This window comes from Pempheris klunzingeri, chromosome 18, assembly GCF_042242105.1.
Source record: "Pempheris klunzingeri isolate RE-2024b chromosome 18, fPemKlu1.hap1, whole genome shotgun sequence".
NCBI classification, from domain to species: domain Eukaryota; kingdom Metazoa; phylum Chordata; class Actinopteri; order Acropomatiformes; family Pempheridae; genus Pempheris; species Pempheris klunzingeri.
This window is the reverse complement of record NC_092029.1, coordinates 19,657,449-19,680,519: the sequence shown is the minus strand read 5'-3', so window position 1 is coordinate 19,680,519 and position 23,071 is coordinate 19,657,449. Positions and strand designations below refer to the sequence as shown.

Genomic DNA, 23,071 nt, shown 5'->3' with positions numbered 1-23,071 from the left:
AGCCGCTGGTCACATCTTGGTGAAGCAAGACGGTCTCCGATCAAAGAGCGAAGACAGAGTGACATGACCAACATCAAAACTCACTGTGTGTGTTCATGCTTCATCAGGACTTTGCAGACCTCACGTCCCAGCCCACTTTGGAGGGTCCCGCAGACTCAGGACTTAGCAATGAAGAAGAGAATGCCCAGGAGGAGTCCAGGGAGAGCAGCCCCCTGTCCCCGGCTGCCATGAACACAGTGGTCCAGATCCATCAGCGCCTCTGTCTGGGATCCGCCCAGTCACTGTGGTACCAGAGCACAATACCAGCCAATCACAGCAAAGAACACATTAAAGCCCTGGTCTCCTCCTATCAGATCGCTTCCCCTATGATGTCACGCTTCTATCATCTGATTGGTCAGTGTCCTCGTTTGCCGTCACTCACAGCCAGAACAATTTTCAGCATTTTCTGGCGGCAGAAGCAACATGCAGCCGATGTTTTGCCCTAAATTGATTATTGCTTTCAAATCCAAGGTGGATTGTAACCTCTGTGTTTCCCCCACAGACGCTGAACTGGACCAGCAGCTGACAGGCAGTGAACTGCTGCTCTCTGCCCTCCTCCAGAACACAGTGCAGGACTCGGGGGGTCCTGACGGTCTGGCTGTCACCGCTGAAGGACCTTACGACTTCTACCAGCAGCCCAACATGAGCGAGGCCCGTCTCTGTCTCCCCGCCCTGGAGCAGCTGAGTGCGGCGGTGAAGCAGAGGCTGGAGGACTGGCCGGAGCACCCAGCCCTCGTACAGGTTAGTTACTTTTTTTTTTTTTTTTTACGTCAAGGCCCACAGCGAGTGAGCATGTAGGGATTCAGGGATTATTTTGCTATAAAGCTTTCATCGGTGTGATAATCTACAAACAGATATCCACAAGAATGCAGAATCTGTCAACAAGGAACAAAGCTATTCATGTAAACATCTGTACGGCGAGATAAAGAGGCCAAAATACAACGCCGGAACTCATCTGCCATCATCGGACGACGATTTAGCTTTTTGTCTGCTTCTTTCAAATGTATCCGCATTTACAGTGGGGCAAAAAAGTATTTAGTCAGCCACCAATTGTGCAAGTTCTCCCACTTAAAAAGATGAGAGAGGCCTGTCATTTTCATCATAGGTACACTTCAACTATGAGAGACAAAATGGGGGGAAAGAATCCAGGAAATCACATTGTAGGATTTTTAATGAATTTATTTGCAAATTATGGTGGAAAATAAGTATTTGATCAATAACAAAAGTTCATCTCAATACTTTGTTATATACCCTTTGTTGGCAATGACAGAGGTCAAACGTTTTCTTTAAGTCTTCACAAGGTTTTCACACACTGTTGCTGGTATTTTGGCCCATTCCTCCATGCAGGTCTCCTCTAGAGCAGTGATGTTTTGGGGCTGTCGCTGGGCAACACGGACTTTCAACTCCCTCCAAAGATTTTCTATGGGTTTGAGATCTGGATCTGGCTAGGCCACTCCAGGACCTTGAAATGCTTCTTACGAAGCCACTCCTTCATTGCCCGGGCGGTGTGTTTGGGATCATTGTCATGCTGAAAGACCCAGCCACGTTTCATCTTCAAAAAAGTTCTATTTTGGTTTCATCTGACCATGTGACATTCTCCCAATCCTCTTCTGGATCATCCAAATGCTCTCTAGCAAACTTCAGACGGGACTGGACATGTACTGGCTTAAGCAGGGGGACACGTCTGGCACTGCAGGATTTGAGTCCCTGGCGGCGTAGTGTGTTACTGATGGTAGCCTTTGTTACTTTGGTCCCAGCTCTCTACAGGTCATTCACTAGGTCCCCCCGTGTGGTTCTGGGATTTTTGCTCACCGTTCTTGTGATCATTTTGACCCCACGGGGTGAGATCTTGTGTGGAGCCCCAGATGGAGGGAGATTATCAGTGGTCTTGTATGTCTTCCATTTTCTAATAATTGCTCCCACAGTTGATTTCTTCACACCAAGCTGCTTGGTGACCAAATACTTATTTTACCCAGGAATTTACCAATTAATTCATTAAAAATCCTACAATGTGATTTCCTGGATTCTTTCCCCCCATTCTGTCTCTCATAGTTGAAGTGTACCTATGATGAAAATGACAGGCCTCTCTCATCTTTTTAAGTGGGAGAACTTGCACAATTGGTGGCTGACTAAATACTTTTTTGCCCCACTGTATATGAGTTAAACATTAACCGGTGTACGGAGGAGGGAGTCTTGGCCCAGATATTGTTTTCCGTTTCTGGATATCCTCTGGTGACATCGGAGGCCCGAAACTGATGCCCCATGGTATCACACATCAAGTTCATCATTTTACAGTCCTGTTTATTTTAGCTATAGCGTGACAACCGCTCTCCAGTTCCAAGTGAGTGAAGTGGGCTGAATCTTGATCCAGCTTGTTATAACATGCAATCCTGTCTTCCAGCTGACCGTGGTGATGGAGAGGATCATGGCTTTCAGTCTGGCCAGTCCACTGGCAAAGTTCCTCAATGGTATGGAGATCCTGCTCAGCAAAGCACAGGTGAGTTCCTTGTAGCGTTGGTATATGTGATCAACTAGAAAATAAATGGGTGACAGGAACAAAGGTCTCCCAGTCAGTGTCGTTTAGTTGTGTGTAAGGTTTTCATGTCCGCCTCTGCTGTTCTCATCAGGACTGGGAGAACAACGCCAGCCGCTCGGTGTCTCTGCGGAAGGAGCTGGAACCAGTCACCCAGCTCATTATCCAGTGGCGCAAACTGGAGCTCAAGTAAGACGCAGAGAACTTGATTCCGGCCAGTATTTTAATGTTCCTTTTTCGATACTTTTAGACACTAGATGAGAGAGATTAAAGTTAGAACTGGTCCTGGAACAGTTTTTTTTTTTTTTTTTTCTTATCCAGGATATAAGGTGATGTACAAGCTGTTTCCTGTTCCTGTGCCTAGAATGTAAATGTGTCCTGTCGCTCTTGTAGTTGCTGGTCGAGCAGTCTGGACAATGCAACGAAGCGACACAGTGAGAAATCATCCAAACACTGGTTCTCCATCTACCAGCTGGTGGAGAGGTACCTGGAGGAGCAGAGGATGGATGCCAACACAGGTGCATACCCATCGGCTATTGTGTCGCAGTGTTGTTATCAGCGGAATACCAACCAATAATAGAAACGTTTAAGATGACAATCAAAGTGATATTTCCAGATACAAACTATAGCAAACAAAGGTCTCGTTTAAAAAGTCAAACAAGTGTTTCACAGAAAAACACGAATGCACCACTCAAGATGCTGCGACTGCTAAGACATTCTCTTCTTCTGTTACTGTCGTTATCAGGGGAAGGGGTGGAGCGCCTCTCCCTGTCCTCGGTGACCTCCACTGTCCAGGCCTTCATGGAGGGCTCCACCCTGGGAGAGTTTCACACCCGCCTGGCCATGCTGCTAAGCTTCCACTGTCACCTCCTGCTGGTCCCCAACCAGACCGGACAAGGTCAGCCACCTAAGCCGCTCTTATGAAAGGCAATGTTTAGCTCGGTGCAGCGGTGGGGGTCAGTGAGGAAACGTCTTTGGACACTGATCTCACATGAATATGAGTGCTTAGTGTCTCCAAGACAGAGCTGTTACACACATGTACATTAAAGCTTATAATGTGAGGAACAGTGGTAACATTTCAAAGATTGGCTTTGATTTTACATTTCAGATGTTACAATAGACGGGTCCCTTTTACTAGTATATCACTGCGTAATCACAGTGTCCCAAGCACATAACTTTATTATCAGCTCAAAATAAAAACGCCTCATAGAAGCGGCCCTGCACAGAATGGGTGAATGGAGTTCGAGCCGTGCACTATCCAAAATGTATTTGCCATCAACTTGCCAACTAATTACATCACAATTGGTCACGTAGACAAACTCTCGCACCACGAAGAGAGGATGATGTGTCAGCTCTTTCTGTATTCTACAGAGTCATTGTCCAGTCTTTTGTGGAACCTGCACAAATACTATAGTCAGTTCTCCGACTGCGTCCAGACCAGAATAAGTCAGCTCAGGCAGCCCATCGAGAAGGAGCTCAAGGTTTGTGTTGGTGTCCTTTTTTTTGTTATTGCACACCAGTACTCCTAAAGCTTGTCTTTACATGTCAGAGTTCATAAGCTCCACTGTGATGTGCATGTGTCGTCCTTCAGGACTTTGTTAAGATCTCCAAGTGGAACGACGTCAGTTTCTGGTCCATCAAACAGTCAGTGGAGAAGACGCATCGGTAGGATTTGATACGTGCTACGCCATGTGGGCTTTTTTTTTTTTCCTATGAGAGATGGCTGCCCTGCCGCCAACGCCGCTCTGCCTTTCTTCCTCTCTCCCAGGACTCTCTTCAAGTTTGTCAAGAAGTTTGAGGAGGCTCTGAATGGTCCCAGTGTTCCCGCTCTGGTGGAACAGGGAAGCAGTGCCAGCTTGGACAGCGTGGACGCCAACCCAGAGGAAACGCCGCTCCATCGGGTTAACCGGGCACTGAAGAGCACCCTGCCTGGGAAGGGCAGAGATCTGCAGGTTCAAGTCTCACAGAGCACATGGTGTTTTTATCATTATCTCAAAAGAATGATCTCTTTTCCTTTTTAGTGTTTTTTTTTATTTATTTTTTTTTTATCCTTATTTAATCAGTTATTGTTGCGGGTTTTATGATAATAGATGATAAATGAAATAACCTAAATTGAATTTGGTATTTCAGAATGAGGGCCCAGATGAAGCAGCTGAGGCTTCATCTCTACAGGGACGTCTGCCTGTTCTGTCCAGGAAGATGAAGAAACTGTGTGTGCAGCTGCTGAGGACAAACCCAGTGCCCGAGCTGGCTGAAGACCTGGACTGTTTCACTGGTAAACCACTTCAATGGGCCGATGACATGATATTTACTGAGCACGCTCATGCTGGCAAAAGGATAAACACTTTTGATTTTCTGTACTTTGTGCTTACTGCAATAGACAACTAGCAAACAACAACTAAAGGTATATTATAGATCATTTAAAATGATTAACTATGTGGATTTAAACTCCACATTTTCCCCCCCAGTTCTTATTGATGCCGTTTGTCAACCACATGCTGCGTAATTTTGCATATCCTGCTGCCTTCATGACAATTAATTGGCATAATCAAGAACACATTTCACATTTAGGCCTTTCTGCACGCTGGCATTAATCAATAATTGTCCTTGTTTGTACAAGGCAATGATCTCCTCTCTTAACTTTCTGGACACTTCTCTTGACTTACCCATATTTCTGTCAATCAGTCAATCAATCACTGCGTGGGAGTTGAATAATTTTGAATACAACTGTAGTCGGATTGGATTTTTGCGCGGGAACCAGCGACATCACATCAGAAACCAGTGTCAAAGCTGCGTCCTCTTCTTCTCAGGCGAGGTCATCAGCAACCTGCGCGACCTGCAGAGCCTCGTCGTCAACCCGTCGGCAGAGAAAGAGAAGCAGAAGGCAGAGGTCAAGCACATCCTGCAGCAGAAGCAGAGAGCGCTGTCGGACCTGTTCAAGATGCTCGCAGAAATAGGTGGGTCTCCCTCTCTGATTTGCCAGTTTGTCACCCAGTCGTTTAAATTCCAAACTCTCTCTTCATGCCTCTGTCTCTGTGTCACGTCCCCATTAAGGTCTGTCGTACCGCAAAGGCCTGACGTGGAGCAGGACGGCTGCCCCGGAGGACACCCTCTGTATGCAGCCGCTGGAGATGAGCACCGCTCTGCCTGCTGCCGGCACCCAGGAGCAGGCTGAGAGCATGTAAATAGAACCTGTTCATAGATGTTTTCTGTGATTTCTTTTGGTTAACTGCTACCAGTTAGTGTGTATTTTGCTTAAAATTGCCTGCTGTGAGTTATATTAGAATAAATAACTCCACATCCCAGTTTATAGAGACACAAAAACTGACGTAAGCAAACTTAAGAGTTACTTCACGAGCCCCATGATTCGTCGCCATGTTTTAACAGTCATCATGATCCCATAATTACCACAAAGTGAGAGGCCATGTTACATTTACAGAGAAACCAGGTTAGATGCCAGGTCAGTCCCGACAGGTGTCAGCTCAGTAATGTGTCATCTCTGCTCTCTTAAAGCCTTTTTCTCTGCGCTCTTGATGTTGCAGCTTGTTCACAGAGTTGCTGACAGCATGGGACGGATGTCAGAAGTACTTCTACCGTTCCTGGGCCAGGAGAACAGCCCTGCAGACTGCTCTGCAGCACGCTGCCAAGGTGAGACTTGGATACTGATGGTCCACAATGTAACAGCTTGTTTACTACTCTCACAGTGCTCTGAAAGAGATGATGTCTGCCATTCCTCAGTGTTTTGTCTATTTTGGCCCAGAGGTCTGAAGTGTGTGTGTGTGTGTGTCATTATTTGTCTTTAGCAGCTTGGTCTGGGCAACATAGAGCGCTGTAGAGGTTTCTCCTCTCACCTTTTCAAGCTGCTTCTAAGACAGAGGCGACGACTGGCGAAGCTCACTGAGCAGTGGATCCGTCTCAGGTCTGTCTACTGCCGCACGACTTCAGCAGGTTTAGTAGGTTGGCTTTGGGTTCTGAAGAGATTTCAGCATCTTGTTTTAGGAAAACATGAACTGTAGACACAAACGGAACAGGACAGTGATCAATATTCAAAGGCATTATAGTGAGTACAACTTGAAAAGAGGGACACGTGCCCCTCACCCTCAGAGGAAATGACTGATTCCTATTCCTAACATTTGGTAAGAAGTAATATAAATGCCTCTGATGTGGCATCTAGTGAAATGGCAAAGAAATAATATTGAGCAGAGCTGACCTGTACCTGGAATCACATTTCAACAAAAGATGTGAATTTATCAAGATGATGAACCAGAAAACACAATTCAGTTCAACTAAATGTTTGGTTCATTTCAGTCACTTCATCTTAATGTTACATATAAGTCCTAAAAGGGGGGGTTATCAGTTTTGTATGCAGAAAATGCATGTGTATTATTCCCCCATTGAATTGTCTCTTCTTGTCTCATCACCCCCCCACCCCCCCACAGGAGGCTAACAAATAACGTCCAGAGCATCAAGGCCCACCTGCACAGCCACAGTGAGGACCCAGGCTGCACCCTCCCGCCCCAGGCCTCCCTCCAGGGTTGGGTGACCCGAGGCCAGGAGCTGGCTGCCCAGTGCGCCACACTCCTCCAGCAGCTGGCCTGGCTCCACCAGTGCTGCCCAGAGGACCTCCAGCAGCAGGAGGAGATGGGCAGCTGCAGACAGCACACCTTGAGGTGCCCATCCCCGCTGGCAGCGCAGCGCCAACCCCCCGGCTGCCTGATGCGTAGGGGAGACGCTGCCTGGAGCCGGCTAAACCAGCATATGAGCGCAATGTTAAAGCAGACTCAGAGCCTGAAGGTGGAGCTGGATAATGTCGCACAGCAGACCTCTGGGAGAGTACTCCACACATGGTAAAACACAATCACTCAAGAGTTTGTTTGAAACCTGAGGTACAAGCAACAAAAGACAGAAACCGCCCCAACCCGGTTGTTTTTTTTTCAATAGGGATCATTTCGTCACATGCTGCTCAGCCTTTGACCAGCTGGGAGCCGTCGTGGCTCAGATGCCCAGTGTGGAGCAGCTCTTCACTCCAGCAGTATGTGTGGGCAGCGCAGACAGCCAGCCAGCCATCACCCAGAGCCTGCAGTATGTCAGAGGTCAGGTGGAGGCTGCCATCACCGAGTTCACCACCTGGAAGACCCAGCTGCTCTCCCTGGGCCACCAGAACTCAGGTGATTGCACCGAGCCACTGAGCCTAATGCTTCCAACCCTGCAGATATTTAGTAACGTGGTTCCTCATTCCTCTGTTTTTCAGATCACCAGCCCACCTTCTGCACTGAGTTCTCTGCTGAGCTGGAGACAAACATCAACACGGTGCTGTGTGCTGTCCAGACGCTTGTGAAAAGAAGGGAGAGAGAGCAACAAAGAGAGCAGCATGCAGATGCCAAGAGAGGTCAGCAGTGCTCTGTGCAGGGCTGGTGTACAGATACGGGAGGGATGTTGGTTCGTTCCAGTACAGAACATCAACTGTGTTGCTGCTTAGTCGGGTTGAGCTGGCTAGCAGCAGCCTTCGGTCTGCAGACCTCCTCTGGCCATCCATCCAAGTATGGAGAAGTTGTAGCCGTGAGGATGTGAACGACATGAAGCTGTTCAGGGGCTCTAACGTCTGCCAGCCCAACATGTCCCACATGAAGCTGCTGCCAATTCCAACCTGCATGATTTATGCACCAAATTCTGATGCTTTAATCGGGATGATGCAAAAGAAACGTTTTCCCGCCACCAGTACAGTTTTGGTGCTTCTGTGTTTAGTGACGTAAACGTATGTTTATGGTATAGTCTGACGAGTGCTGTATTCTGAGAGGGCACCCTACATACACCCTCTTTTTTTTGGGCCCAATTCCCACAATTTTGACCTTTTTAGGAATTTAAGCTTCAGGTGCAGTTAAATGTTAAATGCGGGCCAATGGCAAGAAAGGTCTCCTCATGTTTGTTTCTGACAGCATTAATGGTTGTCTTCATGGTGTTATTTGATGCCTCAGAGGGTGCTGAAGAGGAGGAGGAGAAGGATGAAGAGCCTGTGGAGGACCTACTGAAGCCCGGTCACCTGACTCAACTCCTGGAAGAGGGGCTGGCAGCTGAAGTGGAGGCCTTGTGCGTGGGAGATGTCAGTGAAGGACTGGAGAGGCTGCTGAGTCACCTGAAGACACACAGAGACTCCTGTCAGCCCCCACAGCTTCAGGTAGCAACACCATCTGACCACAGAATATTTTACTGTCCAGCGCCAATGAGGATGGGTTTTAATGAATCAAGTGTGTGTTCAGGAGGTGAACAGGGCGTGCGGGATGCTGGTGCGTCTGGAGCCTCTGCTTGGGATTTACGGTGACCTGGTGCGTTACTACGTGGCTGTGTCGCTGGGGGCTCACAGGAGCACAGGCAAACTGCTGTCAGTCCTGGCCAGCATCTTCACGGAGCTCGCTCAGAAGGTACGCTCAGACTTCTTTAACAAACAGTCGGGGAAGTACAGGTGGTGTAAAAGTAATGCAGGAATAATTGGTGACTAAATGATTGTTGTGCCCCCCCCTTCCCAGGGTTTCTGCCTGCCTCAGGAGCTGGTGGCTGGTGGAGATGGAGAAGGTGCCACAGACTTCCACGACTATGAGGGCGGCGGTATAGGAGAGGGCGAGGGCACGAAGGACGTCAGCGACAAGATCGAGAACGAAGATCAGGTGATGAAATGATGTGCAGTTTTACTAATAACTATTATCTTATTATCTACAAGATAATCTTAACTCAAGGGCCACTTACTAGCTTTTCTCTGGAGCTGGAATCATCTGCACTTAATGGCAGCATTAGCCGGGTTTGAACTTCATCAGCACACGTATCACAACTGAGTAATTGAAGACGATTATATGGCCGACGTTTTCTCACAAAGCTATCCCTGCATTCTTCTTCCAGGTGGAGGACACCTTCCAGGAGGGCCAGGAAAAGGAAGAACAGCAGGATAAAGGGAATATCGAGGCGGAGGACAATGCTATCGAGATGTCAGAGGACTTTGATGGCCAAATGCATGATGGGGATGAGAATGAACCAGGTAGATTGAACTGTCTATAGCCGGTTTGACATGATGCGACTCCTCTCGGTGTGATGATGTAGGAAATTGAACCTTTTGTGTCGTCCTCCCGGCAGCGACCCCACGCTTACGATGTGGGGTGTACAGTATGCCATACTCTTAGCTGCTTCTCCGTCATTCCAGTCACTCCGCTTAATCAGCATTGTGTCTTGTTTGGCAAGAGCTTGAATATAAAATGATTATAAATAATTTAGTGTTAATTCCACTTTAAGTTTATAGAATCGCCGCTGAGTGACTTTTTTCCTCTTTTAATCGTTTGCAGGTGAAGACGATGAGTCGTCCAATGAGGATGAGAAGGAGCTGGATAAAAAGATGGGTGACCTGGGTGAAGGACAGACAGACACTCTGGATGAGAGAATGTGGGGGGATGATGAGGATGACGAGGAGGAAGGGAGTGACAAGGAGGAAGAGTCCGGCCAGGGGATGGACCAGGTGCAGATATGACATGGCCACAGGGCCTCTGAAAAACCATTTTGAAAAAGAATATTTAAAAGCTGGCCATCGTGTAGTTCTGCTGCTGTGAATTATTATTTAAACTTCAGTCGGCGTGCCCTAATGTTCTGTCATGGCTGGATTGTCTCAGGGCGAATCAGAGCTGGTTGCTAAAGATGACAACTTGGATGCCGCAGACCCCAACAAAGATAAGAAAAACCAGGATAAAGATGAGCAGATGGACGAGGAGGAGAAAGAGAAAATCCACGAACAAGGAGATGAGGTAATCTTTTTATTAGGAGGTGAAGAAATTCACAGATTCTCTTTCCTGCACAAGCTCACGGAACTGCAGCAGTCGAAAAACCCACTCCCTTTTTTGTTTTCCATCGTTTCTGCAAATCTCCTCTCACTTTATGGCTTCGCTGTTTCCCAGAGGGAGTTCGACGAGAACGAAGTGGACCCCTACCACGGTGAGCAGGACAAGAGAGCCGAGCCGGAGGCCATGGATCTGCCCGAGGATCTCAACCTGGACCAGGATGATGAGCCCGGAGATGACGGAGAGGGCGAGAGTGACGGTGAGAGCTCTGCGGCTAAATGAACACACCTGAAGCCCCGCGTGTTTCCAAAGTCTCCAAACAGAAATCCTAACGCTGTTCTGGAATATGTGTAGTGCAAATCAGCAAATCCTCTCATTGGAGAAGCAGAGAACAAGAAGATGCTTTTTTTTTGCCTCTGGTCCAGTTTTATTTATCTATTAATGTGATTATGATGTGTTTGTTCCAGAGGTGACACCAGGCTAGAATAGGAAAAGAACTTTCTAATAGAAAACGTTTTAGATGTAGTAAAATCCTTTTTTTTTTTGTGATGTGGCTGCAGCCAATGATTATTTTTAATCAACAATTCATCTTCTGATTGATTTTTTTCAAATAATGGTTTAGTCTGTGTGTGGGAAGAAATTGGAAAAAAATGCTAACTTTTGTTAAGAGAAGCCTCAAAATGTTTTTTTGCAAAATGACTAATCAGTCGATTAATTAATTAGAAGCAACGCAGCATTTATGAAATGTGCCATTTTGGGAAGCCCTGGCATTAACCACCTGTACCACTGCCATAAACTCAGGTACACAATTCATGTTTAAGTGCTACATGTTGTCCCTTCTTAACATAAACTGGGAAACACTCCCTCGTTAAAACAACGAAGGCCATGATGTACGGTAGCGCTTGCTTTGGCCTCTAAATCAACTCAGTGAATTCTTGTGGCATTGTCCACTCTCCAGAGGAGAACCCATTCGACATCGACGAGAAAGCCTCGGCCCCGGATGATGAGGAAGGTGGGCAGAATAGTGGAGACGAGGCGGGGGAAGGAGCAGAGGAGATGGAGGAGGACCAACCAGGAGAGGAGAACAGCCAGGAGCCCAAGACCCAAGACGGGGAGGAGGAGGAGGAGAAGGACGAGGAGGGAGGAGGAGAAGAGAAAGCGGATGGGGATGACGAGCCTCCTGAGAAAGACGAGGAGGAGGAGGAGAAAGAGAGAGGTCAAGAGGCAGGAAGAGACGAAGACCTGACTGTTCCTGAAGACAAAGGACACAAACCTAAGGTGTGTATGTAAACGAAGTACGCCTCTGCACCAAGTTCTCCACACACACACACACACAGTTCTGTCGCGTGTGTGTGTGTGTGTTACGGTTTGGACTTGTAATGCTTACAGGAGGAGGAGGAGGAGGACGAGGAGCAGTCGGAGGCAGCTGAGAGGAAGGAGCACAACACCGACGGTCAGACCGGAGAGCAGAACGTTCAGAGCGACGCGGCGGTGGAGCTGGCAGGAGAGGCGTCGGAAAGAGACCAGGCTAAGGAGGTACACTGCGACTCACTGGATACTGTAGCCCTTAGGACGTGGTTAAGGCCTCCAGGTTTCATCTTGGCCTTTTACCTTTAAGAATATTATATGATCAGTATTAAAGAGATTTAGAAAGAGCTACTGGAGAGAATTGGCTCGACTCTGTTTTAGGACAAATTCCCTTTTATGCAGTTACAGATTGATGGTTCTCTTTTAAAATATGATAAAAGTGTCCCCCTAAAGAAGATCAATTGTAAAACATTTCTACGTTTGTGGTTTGTAGGAGCATGGGAGCGGGGCTTCTGATGCCAGCCAATCAGAGGGCCACCAGTCAAAGCTGACGGCAAGGATGGCTTCACAGACACAGACACAGAAGAAAACTCAGGTATGACTGGCCTCAGACCAGACCAGACCAGACCAGACCAGACCAGACCAGTCTGCATTCTGATGAACCTTCCACCTCCCTTTGTTTTTCAATCCATCCTCTCACTACTGTTCCAGAGCTTCAAGAGAAAACCCGGTCAAGCTGACAATGAGCGGTCGACCGGCGACTACAATGAGCACGTTAATAAGCGGCTGCGTACGGTGGAGAGCAGCAAGGACCGCTCAGAGGACAGCAGGCAGAGCGATGCACAGCAGGAGTCAGACCTGTACGAGCACATCAGACGGGGAGAGACGGCCTACGACACGCAGACATACGGTCAGAAAGCACCTCCACACACACACACACACACACACACACACACACACACACACACACCGTGCACACGCGCCAATTCAGTTTTCATGCGTCATGTTTGCCGTTCCTTTGTGGTCTTGTGTTGTGTCCAGATGTTGCCAGTGCAGAGCAGCAGAAAGCAGCTGGTCCTCAGCAGGACCAGGACGAGGATCAGAACGATGAGGATGTTGCCATGGAAACGGAGAACCAGGAAGATGACCCTCAGGCTGCCGAGGCCCACGAGCTGAAGCCTGAGCAGCTGGACTCCACCAAGGCCTCTCAGCAAGGTCACATATTTTGCCCAATCCCGTCCATTTTCACCTCAAGAACTTTCAACGGACGGTTTTTAGAAACCCGGCGTCTTAACGCGAGTTGCGCTTAGATTACAGATGGTGTTTGAATTCCTTGTTCCCTTCCCTTCTTCTCCCGCTCTTCTTCTCGTGCAGGCGCCGACAGTGGAGAGGCGGAGGCGCAGAGGCAGGGGGAGGACGAGGACAGACCGAAGGACCGTCAGAATCCCAGAGAAGAGGAGGGAGCAGACAGACGTACGGATTCCACAATTCACACAGTTCCTGAGCTGCTGCTGGACCCCACGCAGGTGCCTCCTATAACACAGACAACCCTCAGGACATTGGTCCTCTCTCACACAAGTATTCTGGGATCTGAGGATTAGCTGCTGACTAAGTGTGTGTGTGTGTGTGTTGACAGAAAGCAGAGAGAGACCCAGAGGAGATCAGGAGGGAGATGGAGCTGCAGCTGGAGGCCTGGCACAAACTGGCTCCAGGGACTCAGGAGGAGGTGAGGGTGACCAGGACGTTTGTTCCACTGTGTGCAAAGAAGCATACATACTGAGTTATGGTGGTTCATACAGTATATATAATATATGGGATAGAAATGCACATATTAAGCCCTTTGTCTCATATCCAGATTCCTTTTTAAAAAAAAAAAAACATTAATGATATTCTGAAAATAGAGAAATTATAAAAGACTGATTTCAAGATGCACGTATATATCTGTCCGTACATCCCTGTGTCCTTTATACTGCTTTAAAACGGGTCAAATAGATGTCTTTCTAACAAGGTCCAGGTCCAGCTTATGTTGTCCTGAATGCATGAAGCTCGGTATTTAAAATGCCACTTGTGTGTGTGTGTGTGTGTGTGTGTGTTCCAGGAGGGTGCAGCGGCTTCCATGTGGCACCAGTACCAGAGTCTGACCTCACCTCTGTCCCAGCAGCTGTGTGAGCAGCTCCGCCTCATCCTGGAGCCCACACAGGCCGCCAAGCTCAAGTGAGGACCGACGCATCACCACACTCAATAAACCGCTCCGTTACAGCACATAAGATGCTGTTGAAGTGCGGTCATGGACCCATTTCAGGAACATTTATGGTTCCCCTGAACTATTAACCGTGTGGGCACCAGGTTGTAGTTACTGTTCTTGCCTGTTTTCTCCTCATTTTGCCTCCACATGATGAGTCTGCTGCGTTACAACAAAGGGTTGAGTAGTGACAGGGCGTTGGTGAATGTGTGTCCACAGGGGGGACTACCGCACAGGGAAGCGTCTGAACATGAGGAAGGTGATCCCCTACATTGCCAGTCAGTTCCGTAAAGACAAAATCTGGCTGAGGAGAACCAAGCCCAGCAAGAGGGAGTACCAGATCTGTCTGGCTGTGGACGACTCCTCCAGCATGGTGGACAACCACTCCAAGCAGGTAAGAGAACCCTTTTTGTATGGAGCCTTTAATTTGAAGAAAGACAGAAGCATTTATTATTTAAGAGGGGATCGTCGGTCAATGTGGAGTTACTAATTATCTGCTGATCTGTGTGTGTGTGTGTGTGTGTGTGTGTGCAGTTGGCATTTGAGTCCCTGTCAGTGATCATCAATGCTCTCACTCTGCTGGAGGTGGGACAGGTGTCTGTGTGCAGGTAAAAAAAAAAACCCTAGCCAAACACAAAGTAGGCGTGGGGAAGCGAATACAATGAGTTTGTGCTGTCCTAATGTGTTTGCATGTATTCACTGTGGAGCTAACGCCTGCTCCTGTGTCCAGTTTCGGCGAGCAGGTGCAGCTGCTCCACCCCTTCCAGCAGCAGTTCAACGACGAGTCCGGGGCCCGCATCCTCAGGCTCTGTCAATTTCAACAGAAGAAGACCAGAATAGCACAGGTGGGGGATTCTCTTTGCACTGCTCCTTTTATTCCCGACCTCTATGAGAAACGCTACACTCCTCACAAGCCTTTGTGGGTTAACTCAGGTGAGCAACGAAAAATGACTGCTCACGTTAATAATGATGACGCTTTCTCTTCTTTCTCTTCAGTTTTTGGAGACCTCGACAAAAATGTTTGCAGCAGCGCGACAGCAGATTCCCGGATCCACGAACTCAGGTAACGGAGAGTCGCCGGAATCAGGAGCCGCGATGGGACTGTTGCATGGCGATGAACGTGCTGAGCTGGTCGGAGAGCAGGTTCCACTTCATCCAGTTGGCTTATGAAGGTTCTAGTGCCTGCCAGTCTAGTGTGGCCATTTGAAAAGAAATGTTGCTTCCTGCTTGACCCATGCGCCACTCAGTAAATGGGGTCAGAGCCCAGATTGTATCTGATATCCAACAAATAAGCCTTTAGTGTGGAAGTCCCAGGACAGGAGCCAGCTGCTCTGAGGCCAAACCATGTTTTTGTCAAAGCTATAAAACCCCTGGCAGAGTTCTCCTTTTCATGGATCTGGGATACGGGTGGCGTCATGATGGCCTGGAAACACCACACCTGGAAACACTCCACAAAATAAGACTGCAATCTACAGCACTGCGCCAACTCCAGACTCAGACCCAGACCCAGTACAGATACTTAGACAAACTTCCAGCACCATTAAAGACACTAGCTTAGATGTTAAAACAAGGTTAAAAACACATTTTGTCATAAGTGATGGGGGGGTTGCATGCAGCGAAGCACCATCTGGTTCTTCCGCTCTCCTCAGTCTCCTCCCTCTGAGCTCGCTGTTTTGGTATTTTTTGGCCCGCAAATTCGTCTCATTCAGCCGAATGTAGGTGTTTTTTTTTTACCTTAGGAGTTGGTGGAGACCCAACATGGAGCTAAAAGTAGAATCAATATTAAATTCTTTAGGTGAACACAAACACATCTCCAAATGACTGATGAGGTTAGGACCCATTCGCTCACAACGACTTCATAAGGTGATAGAATGTCAGTTGTGTTTTCACCTTGTTCCTCTGCCTCATTAGCCGCTAATGTATGTACTTATGTAACTTTATATGGAAATAAGAGGGGGGGGGGGCTTGTTTCAGGCTCTCAACTCTGCTTCATAAAAAGAATTTTAACCTGCTAAATATTGATCTGTAAAAGTATATGAAGTATCTGAGGAGAGTCAGAGCATTTCCATCCTGCTGACGTGATTTCCAGTCAACACATGACCAACCTTATGTTTTCACGTTCCCCTCTCTGTCCTATGTCTCCACAGAGACGGCCCAGCTGCTGGTCATCGTGTCCGATGGCAGGGGGCTGTTCCTGGAGGGGAAGGAGCGGGTGATGGCAGCCGTGCGGGCGGCACGCAGCGCAAACGTCTTCGTTATCTTCGTGGTACTCGACAACCCCAACTCCAGGGTAAGCGGAGAAGAATCTGACCTTTTTTTTTATTTTCCAAATCTCCAGACACAAAATTGTAACTAAAGGCCGGTGCTGTGCCGCAGGACTCCATCCTGGACATCAAGGTGCCCATATTCAAAGGGCCGGGAGAGCTGCCAGAGATCCGCTCCTACATGGAAGAGTTCCCCTTCCCCTTCTACGTCATCCTGCGAGACGTCAACGCCTTGCCGGAGACCCTGAGCGACGCGCTCAGACAGTGGTTCGAACTCGTCACGGCAGCCGACCAGTAGACCAACGAGAAGCCATCTTTCACAGGAAGGGAGGAGTGGGCAGCAGCCAACTGCACAATCCCACACTGCTGCTGGCCTCTCAGCCACAACTTAAAAAAAAAAAAAAAAAGCAGGACTGGAAAAAAAAAAAAAAGTCGGATTTGCCGCTGTACATGTGCCTTTGATTTCTTATTTTTACTGTAGATTTTAGTAGAATTTGATCGCAACCATTGCTGTTTTGTCCTTTTTATCAGGGGAGTTCTCGGTTTCTTTCGTAATGTAACAAGGATTGCTTCAACTTGCACGTCTGAGATGATAGAAACAAAAATGTGATTCCCTTGCGTGTGAAACACCTCAGTGAAGAGTCAGTAAATACCTCTGTCCCCCCTTGTACTATAGCCCCCCCCCCCAGAGTCATGTTTGTGTGGACGTTCTAGTCAGTGTTCCAAATCCAGTCACTCATCTTCAGTGTGAATACAGTAGCAGCTGACAGCAGAGTTGCTGGATAGTGTTCTTACAGAACCCTCCTAACTTCATGACCTAACGGTAGCATGTCGGCGCAGTCATGGACGACATTCGTAGGAACTCCTAAATGTGCCTTGGAGAGGAGGACAGTATTGCATCTGGCTTCACACCCGCACCAGCTGTCGGGGTGATGCATCAGAGTCAGCCGTCAGGATTTTTAGACATTCAGCTCACATGCACTTTGAAGCACAGGGACTGCAGATTCCAATTTTGATAAAAGCCACACGATTACCCATTCGAGTGGTTTCAAGACGCATATCTGCTGTTTCATCTTCCATCCACACTGCGGGATTCCCGCTAAACGAGAACTCGTCGCCGCGTCCGTTAGGAGTAGGTGGTGATGAACCGTGCATCAAAACGTTTGCTGTCACCTCTGTGTTTTGTAACGTCGACGTAAATGAAAACAGACCGTCACATCTAAGAGGTCCTCTCTTCATTGCCTCCATCTGTTCGATCACGACATGACCGGTCCCCGGCAATAAACAGTTTACAAGGTTGCTCTGTCTGTGCTTGTGCTAACCTTTTCATGGCAAGGACATTATTATACATTATACATCAGATACATTGTCAATTATAATACTTTATTATTACAATTTATCTTCCATGAACATACTCGTGTTATTTTATATGGAAACTCTGCTTCATAAAAAGATGAAGGAAATTATAACCTGCTCAATATTCAGTTGTCTTTCACCGTGCTAATGGTCTAGGCACAGATCATTGTGTGTTCTATATCTGGAGGGCATAACACACTGCAGCTCAGAGAATGGGGTGGAACAAATGAAACAATTGAAGGAAAAGCAGGTGGGATTCATAACCTTCATGGCAAGGTTCCATGAAATGTCCCAAGGAGCCAAGCATGCACAGTAGCAGGACGGGACCTGCAAAATGGAGTGCCTAGTAATGGAGTATAGCTACTGATTAATTTAACGATAGGTGGTATAAAAGAACAGAACAGAACCTGATACTTAGATTCCTCTTTTGCAGTGGGTTTTTTTTTGGTCATTTATTTATTACGATGTCTTGATAGGAACATGTACTTGCTCAAGGCTTTATACAACCAAAATAGATACATAAATAAAATATACAAGGCACTTCTTTATATCATTGAGACTCTTCAAAATACCAAACGTTGCGTTGCATTCTCTTCTCAACCAATCTACTAATTGGCACATATGCATTTGTTAGCAATTGTAAAGAAAAATTAAAGCTGCAAGCAGCGTTGGAGGGCCCTCGCACCTTCGTGCACATCGGGTCGTGCGGCGGCTTCATCCTGTTGCCGGACGCCGATCCTTTTCACGCGTCTTTGACAGTGCATTAAGGAGTTACGTGTCACTTCCTGTGTCCCCTATGTGGCGCTAGAGAACAGCCACTAATCACGTCCTATATTCCAGCATAGAAAGTGTTAACTACAGTGTCAAAATTTCATGCAAATCAAATGATTGCCATGGAAGTCTTACTTCCTGTTGCCACTAGGTGGCGCAATGGCTGTGGTCGCTAACTGGCATGTAGGTGTCTTCGGGGCGGGACTCTTATTGAGCGTGACAAGTTTGAAACAGATTGGATAATGCACACTGAAGATACAGCAATTTCCTTTTTCATGGTGAACACGGCGTCGCCACGGTGACAACGTTTTGGCGAAACCTCAAACATCATCCACGTCTCGGGAATGTTTGGCCCAAATTTGAAGTGGCTGTGGCTAACCTGCTGGGATGGACACTCACAGAATAGAACGTATCACTTCTGACTTCTGCAGCTCATTTTTCAGGCCTTTTTGTATGATTGAACTGTTCAGAGTTTGGCCCAGTGGCCTGAAACTTCGGTTTCAAGACACAACCGTACCTAAAATATGTATTTTCTTGAGAAAATATCAAATAGCAAAAACACTGTGAAGCAGATGTGTGGAGCTGATACTTTGGCAACAGCTGAATCACCTGTCTCTACGGACCTTGGCGTACACACATTCATCTCCGGCGGGTACAACAGCCCGCCGAGGTCGCTCTGAAAACTTGACTTGGCCGTACTCCACCCCCATCTCTGCCATTTGTGGCATCTGCCTCCCCTCCCGCTGCACGATCCTCACATCAGCATAGGTTAATCCCTGTTCATCTTCGTCTTCTGCACAGAAAAAGGAAGAAATGGCACAAGTGCATCAAATTTAATAAAGATATACATGTCCAGTGGCTTGTTAAAAGAATAGTTTGACATTCTGGGAAGTACACTCTACAGCATCACTGTCTACACGAGAGTGACAAGAACAAGAAATCGTATGTGTAGTGTGTTAACAAGTGTCAAACTGTTCTTTTACTCTATGAATAGAGGAGTTTTGTTTAGGACCTTTAGATTTGTTGTTCAGCTTTTTCCCGTGAACACGTACAAATGCCACCACGCCTGCCAAGAGAATGACCAGTGCAGCGAGCGCACCACCCACAACTGACAAATAACCTGTTTTAGTGATAAAAGAAACAAGAGACAAGCAGATCCTTAAGTTAGAGAAAGAATGCAGGTGTCTTTATGGAGACTGATAAAGAAAAATGGGGGAAGTCACTTTAATGAATCCAGTTGAGTTAGTTGGTTTTCACTTACTAGTGTACCACGGGCCAGCTCTGATGGAGTGAGTGACGTTGGAGGAGGACGTGATATCAGTGGAGGGTGTAATTGACGCCGTGATGGCAGTCTCCTTACCCTCAGTAGTGACCGGTTCAATACACAGGGTGTTATTGGCTTTAAGCACCCACTGTGATATGTGCGTCCCATTGGAGATGCAGTCAATGAATATGAAGCCTGTTTGGAAAAAACAGATTAATGTCTGATGTGCGAGTGATCGTGATCATGTTTTCTACTCACTCACCACAGGAAGATATCATCTTTTCTGCAGAGCCACGACTGACGTGGTTGCTGACCGAGCAGACCAGCTGCCCGGAGACGTCTTGTTTCAGAGTGATACTTTTACTGTCGTTATTTCCAGAAAGGAGCTCAGCGCCGTTCAGCTTGCGTCCACCCAGAGTCCAGCTGTACCGAGGGCTGCCCCCTCCCTCAGAGGAGCAGGACGCCCTCATCTCTCCCTGGGACAGACACTTGGAGACCAGCCGGACAGAGGACACAGGAGCTGGAGGAAGAGGTGGCTTTTGATATTAACAGAGTCTTGGTCATTCAGTAGAGTTTCTAATACAGAACAGGCATAGATACAGACGTGTAGATTATGAGATAGATGTAGTTAAGGTTAGTTATCTACCTTGAATGGTCAGCTGTAGACTCCGCTGCTCTGATTTCACTCCATTTGAATCAAAGATTTGAAGAGTATAGTTGCCACCATCCAACCAGTTCAGGTCATTGATGAGAATTGTTCCATTACTGGGAGTAAATGAGGACCTGGTTCCTCTCGCATTTGTCCTAATCTTGTTCTTTTTAACATTGAGTATTGTTGCTGTTCCGTTTGACCATTGGTACATAGAATTCTCTGCTGCGCCGTCCATCAGCTGGAGGGCCACAGCTCCTCCCAAAGCTCCATAACACTGAGCTCCATCCTGTCTGGCATCACAGTGGGGTTTCACACCTGGAAATCAATAAAGAAATAGATTTTTTTTTAAACTAAATATCACATATTTAATCATTTAATTTCCACAATTTAATTACCATGATTATATTTTTAGGCAGGCAGCACGGTGGTGCTGTGGTTAGCACTGCCTCACAGCAACAAGGTCCAGGGTTCAAATCCCGGTTTGAACCCGGGGTCTTTCTGTGTGGAGTTTGCATGTTCTCCCCATGCTAGCGTGGGTTCTCTCCAGGTACTCCGGCTTCCTCCCACAATCCAAAAGACATGCACATTAGGTTAATTGGTAACTCTAAATTGTCCGTAGGTGTGAGTGTGAGTGTGAATGGTTGGCTGTGTCTATGTGTTGGCCCTGTGATTGACTGGCGACCAGTCCAGGGTGTACCCCGCCTCTCGCCCAATGTCAGCTGGGATAGGCTCCAGCTCCCCCCGTGACCCTGACAGATAAGCGGTATAGAAGATGAGATGAGATGAGATATTTTTAGGCGTATGCAAATATGAATCTAAAATAAAAACTGGTGGTCTGGTTCAGCGGTGTCTCTCTCAGACCACACTATGCAAATAGTGTTTGGGGCTCAACACATATTTAGATGTTAAACATTTTTTGTTTAGATATCCTCATCATCCTCATCATCAACTTTCCCAGAGACACTGAATTACTGTATGTTTCTGGCTGTTTGGCGGGACAATCTATGAAATGATCATATAATGGGATATTGAGAACAGTTCAACTCTAAGTTAAGTTATTTTTGACTGATTCCATAAACATCAACTTCTGTATCAGTATGTAATAAGTGCAATGGCATAATATAATGTCACACAGTGTTTTATTTTTAGCTAATCTGTAGAAGTCCATGGTTGTAAGTTTTACTTTAATTTGCACAATGATGTGAAATTGATCTCTGGGTTTGCTGTAGCTCTTAGAAATAATAAGATTTTTTTTAAAGCTACTGAAGACTGGAAAAGTCCAAATATGAGTTTCATACTGCTGTCGATTCTTATGTCTTGATGTCTTGAATGTTCATGTACTTTCCTCATTCATGACATTCATGTCAGAGCCGTAAAACACGTCATTCACTTGTTATTAGAATCAATTTCAACATGTGTTGTTAGTGTTGTGAATTCAAAAGCTCACCGTGAGAGACTCCAAGTAGCATCACCAGCAGTCCAACCACAGCCGCCATGTCTCCTCGGTGTTCAGCCTCTGTTCACCCGGTCACCAGCCTTGGAGAAGAACGCGTTAATACCTCGACCAAGCAGAGCGATGTTGTATAGAAGAAAGGTTTCACTTCCCTTTTAACCGAGATCAAGAGGGCCTTTAGGTTCGATGAACTGAATGGAAGGAAAGGAAACGTTCCTCCTTCAGACTGAAAGAGGATTCGAGACTAACAGCTGACTTTCCTAAGGTGCCCATATTCTAATATTAACAACCGTGTGACTTTCTTGTCCCTCCATCTTGATACTTCTGACAAAATGCATCAATCATGGTTTATCTCTAAATGAATGACAAGTACATTTAAATGACATTCACAGCCTGAGATGCTGTCAACCAACTAGCAGGTCGTTAATATAGGAGCATGTTGAGGACATAGCAATTATTTATACACACACCAAGGTGTATTTTAAATTCTGGTTTACACAGCAAAGTTTAATATTTGATTTACATAATGGAGAATCATTATGTAAATTCAGTTGAACTTGAATTTCTTCTCTTCATTGGCTTCCAGTAAAATCTAGAATAGAGTTTAAAATCCTTCTCCTCACCTACAAGGCTCTTAACCCTGGAGAACCCACAGGGTCAAATTTGGCCGCTGTTAATTGCTGCTACCCAAAATGAACAAACATAAAAAAAATTGTCAAATTTAACTTCAAAAACCCAGAGTGCCACTTCTGACCCCTGCATAGAGACACTTAGTGGATGAATATTGAACTGACATGAGCCAGAGTGGTAGTGACAAGATGACTGACCACATGCTGTTTCGTTGAGCTGGAAACCTTCCCAAACAAAATCCTCTTCTCAGCAAACCAGTGGCAAAACTGAAATGCACTGTGAAAAATGTGCAGTTCCTCTCTGCATCAACAAAAAAAGAAATTGTTTCAAAGACTATCACAATGTCTAGTGTGAGTTCCTCTGTCTAGCAGAACAGATTTTTTGATAAGCAAAGAGCCATGGTGTTAGTTTTTTGGCCTTGTGTTCTTGTTTCCATTGGCCAAAGTGTGTTTGTACATTTGAAATCCAGTTCTAACATGCAACAAATAAAGCAAAAAAAACATTGTTAAATGTAGCTGTGTGGTTAACTGATTATTTTCCTAAGTTTAAAATAGTTTGCATTGACAGTGTTTGTTATTGTGATTCTTTGAAATGATACGCCTAAAGCCCAATGGGTCAAATTTGGCCCTAATCCTAAATTAGGGAATAAAGGGTTAAAATTGAAGAAGTGGATATGTTGGTGTTCAGTGAACTTATAGCAGTCATTTAATGCATAGTTCATAATTTTCCAAAGAAGAAAAGGGTT

General features: G+C 46.5%; 2 protein-coding genes across 2 annotated transcripts in view; one reads left to right on the top strand and one right to left on the bottom strand.

Moving 5' to 3' along the window:
• mdn1 (midasin AAA ATPase 1) overlaps positions 1–17,499 on the top strand; it is a 49,179-nt gene extending 31,680 nt beyond the window's left edge. The window contains exons 65-102 of the mRNA XM_070849912.1: positions 108–393; positions 542–780; positions 2,441–2,536; positions 2,667–2,761; positions 2,966–3,090; positions 3,318–3,470; positions 3,944–4,053; positions 4,164–4,237; positions 4,341–4,524; positions 4,703–4,847; positions 5,383–5,529; positions 5,627–5,753; positions 6,115–6,220; positions 6,376–6,491; positions 7,012–7,419; positions 7,514–7,740; positions 7,824–7,961; positions 8,548–8,747; positions 8,830–8,991; positions 9,097–9,234; positions 9,464–9,599; positions 9,901–10,070; positions 10,222–10,353; positions 10,504–10,645; positions 11,345–11,664; positions 11,776–11,922; positions 12,188–12,289; positions 12,406–12,604; positions 12,736–12,909; positions 13,069–13,220; positions 13,331–13,420; positions 13,793–13,908; positions 14,156–14,330; positions 14,471–14,544; positions 14,667–14,781; positions 14,933–14,999; positions 16,084–16,226; positions 16,313–17,499. Coding sequence (XP_070706013.1) covers positions 108–393; positions 542–780; positions 2,441–2,536; positions 2,667–2,761; positions 2,966–3,090; positions 3,318–3,470; positions 3,944–4,053; positions 4,164–4,237; positions 4,341–4,524; positions 4,703–4,847; positions 5,383–5,529; positions 5,627–5,753; positions 6,115–6,220; positions 6,376–6,491; positions 7,012–7,419; positions 7,514–7,740; positions 7,824–7,961; positions 8,548–8,747; positions 8,830–8,991; positions 9,097–9,234; positions 9,464–9,599; positions 9,901–10,070; positions 10,222–10,353; positions 10,504–10,645; positions 11,345–11,664; positions 11,776–11,922; positions 12,188–12,289; positions 12,406–12,604; positions 12,736–12,909; positions 13,069–13,220; positions 13,331–13,420; positions 13,793–13,908; positions 14,156–14,330; positions 14,471–14,544; positions 14,667–14,781; positions 14,933–14,999; positions 16,084–16,226; positions 16,313–16,498 — 5,916 coding nt within the window. The 3' untranslated portion in view covers positions 16,499–17,499. The remainder of the gene's footprint in view (positions 1–107; positions 394–541; positions 781–2,440; positions 2,537–2,666; positions 2,762–2,965; positions 3,091–3,317; positions 3,471–3,943; positions 4,054–4,163; positions 4,238–4,340; positions 4,525–4,702; positions 4,848–5,382; positions 5,530–5,626; positions 5,754–6,114; positions 6,221–6,375; positions 6,492–7,011; positions 7,420–7,513; positions 7,741–7,823; positions 7,962–8,547; positions 8,748–8,829; positions 8,992–9,096; positions 9,235–9,463; positions 9,600–9,900; positions 10,071–10,221; positions 10,354–10,503; positions 10,646–11,344; positions 11,665–11,775; positions 11,923–12,187; positions 12,290–12,405; positions 12,605–12,735; positions 12,910–13,068; positions 13,221–13,330; positions 13,421–13,792; positions 13,909–14,155; positions 14,331–14,470; positions 14,545–14,666; positions 14,782–14,932; positions 15,000–16,083; positions 16,227–16,312) is intronic.
• Positions 17,500–17,998: 499 nt separating this feature from the next.
• LOC139218350 (cell adhesion molecule 3-like) lies at positions 17,999–21,731 on the bottom strand. The gene is made up of 6 exons (XM_070849911.1): positions 21,691–21,731; positions 20,238–20,558; positions 19,854–20,111; positions 19,589–19,786; positions 19,340–19,447; positions 17,999–19,120 (listed from the first exon to the last, which is right to left on the bottom strand). The coding sequence occupies exons 1-6, from the start codon at positions 21,710–21,712 to the stop codon at positions 18,933–18,935; spliced, it is 1,095 nt and encodes a 364-aa protein (XP_070706012.1). The 5' UTR covers positions 21,713–21,731; the 3' UTR covers positions 17,999–18,932.
• Between the last annotated feature and the right edge of the window lie 1,340 nt (positions 21,732–23,071).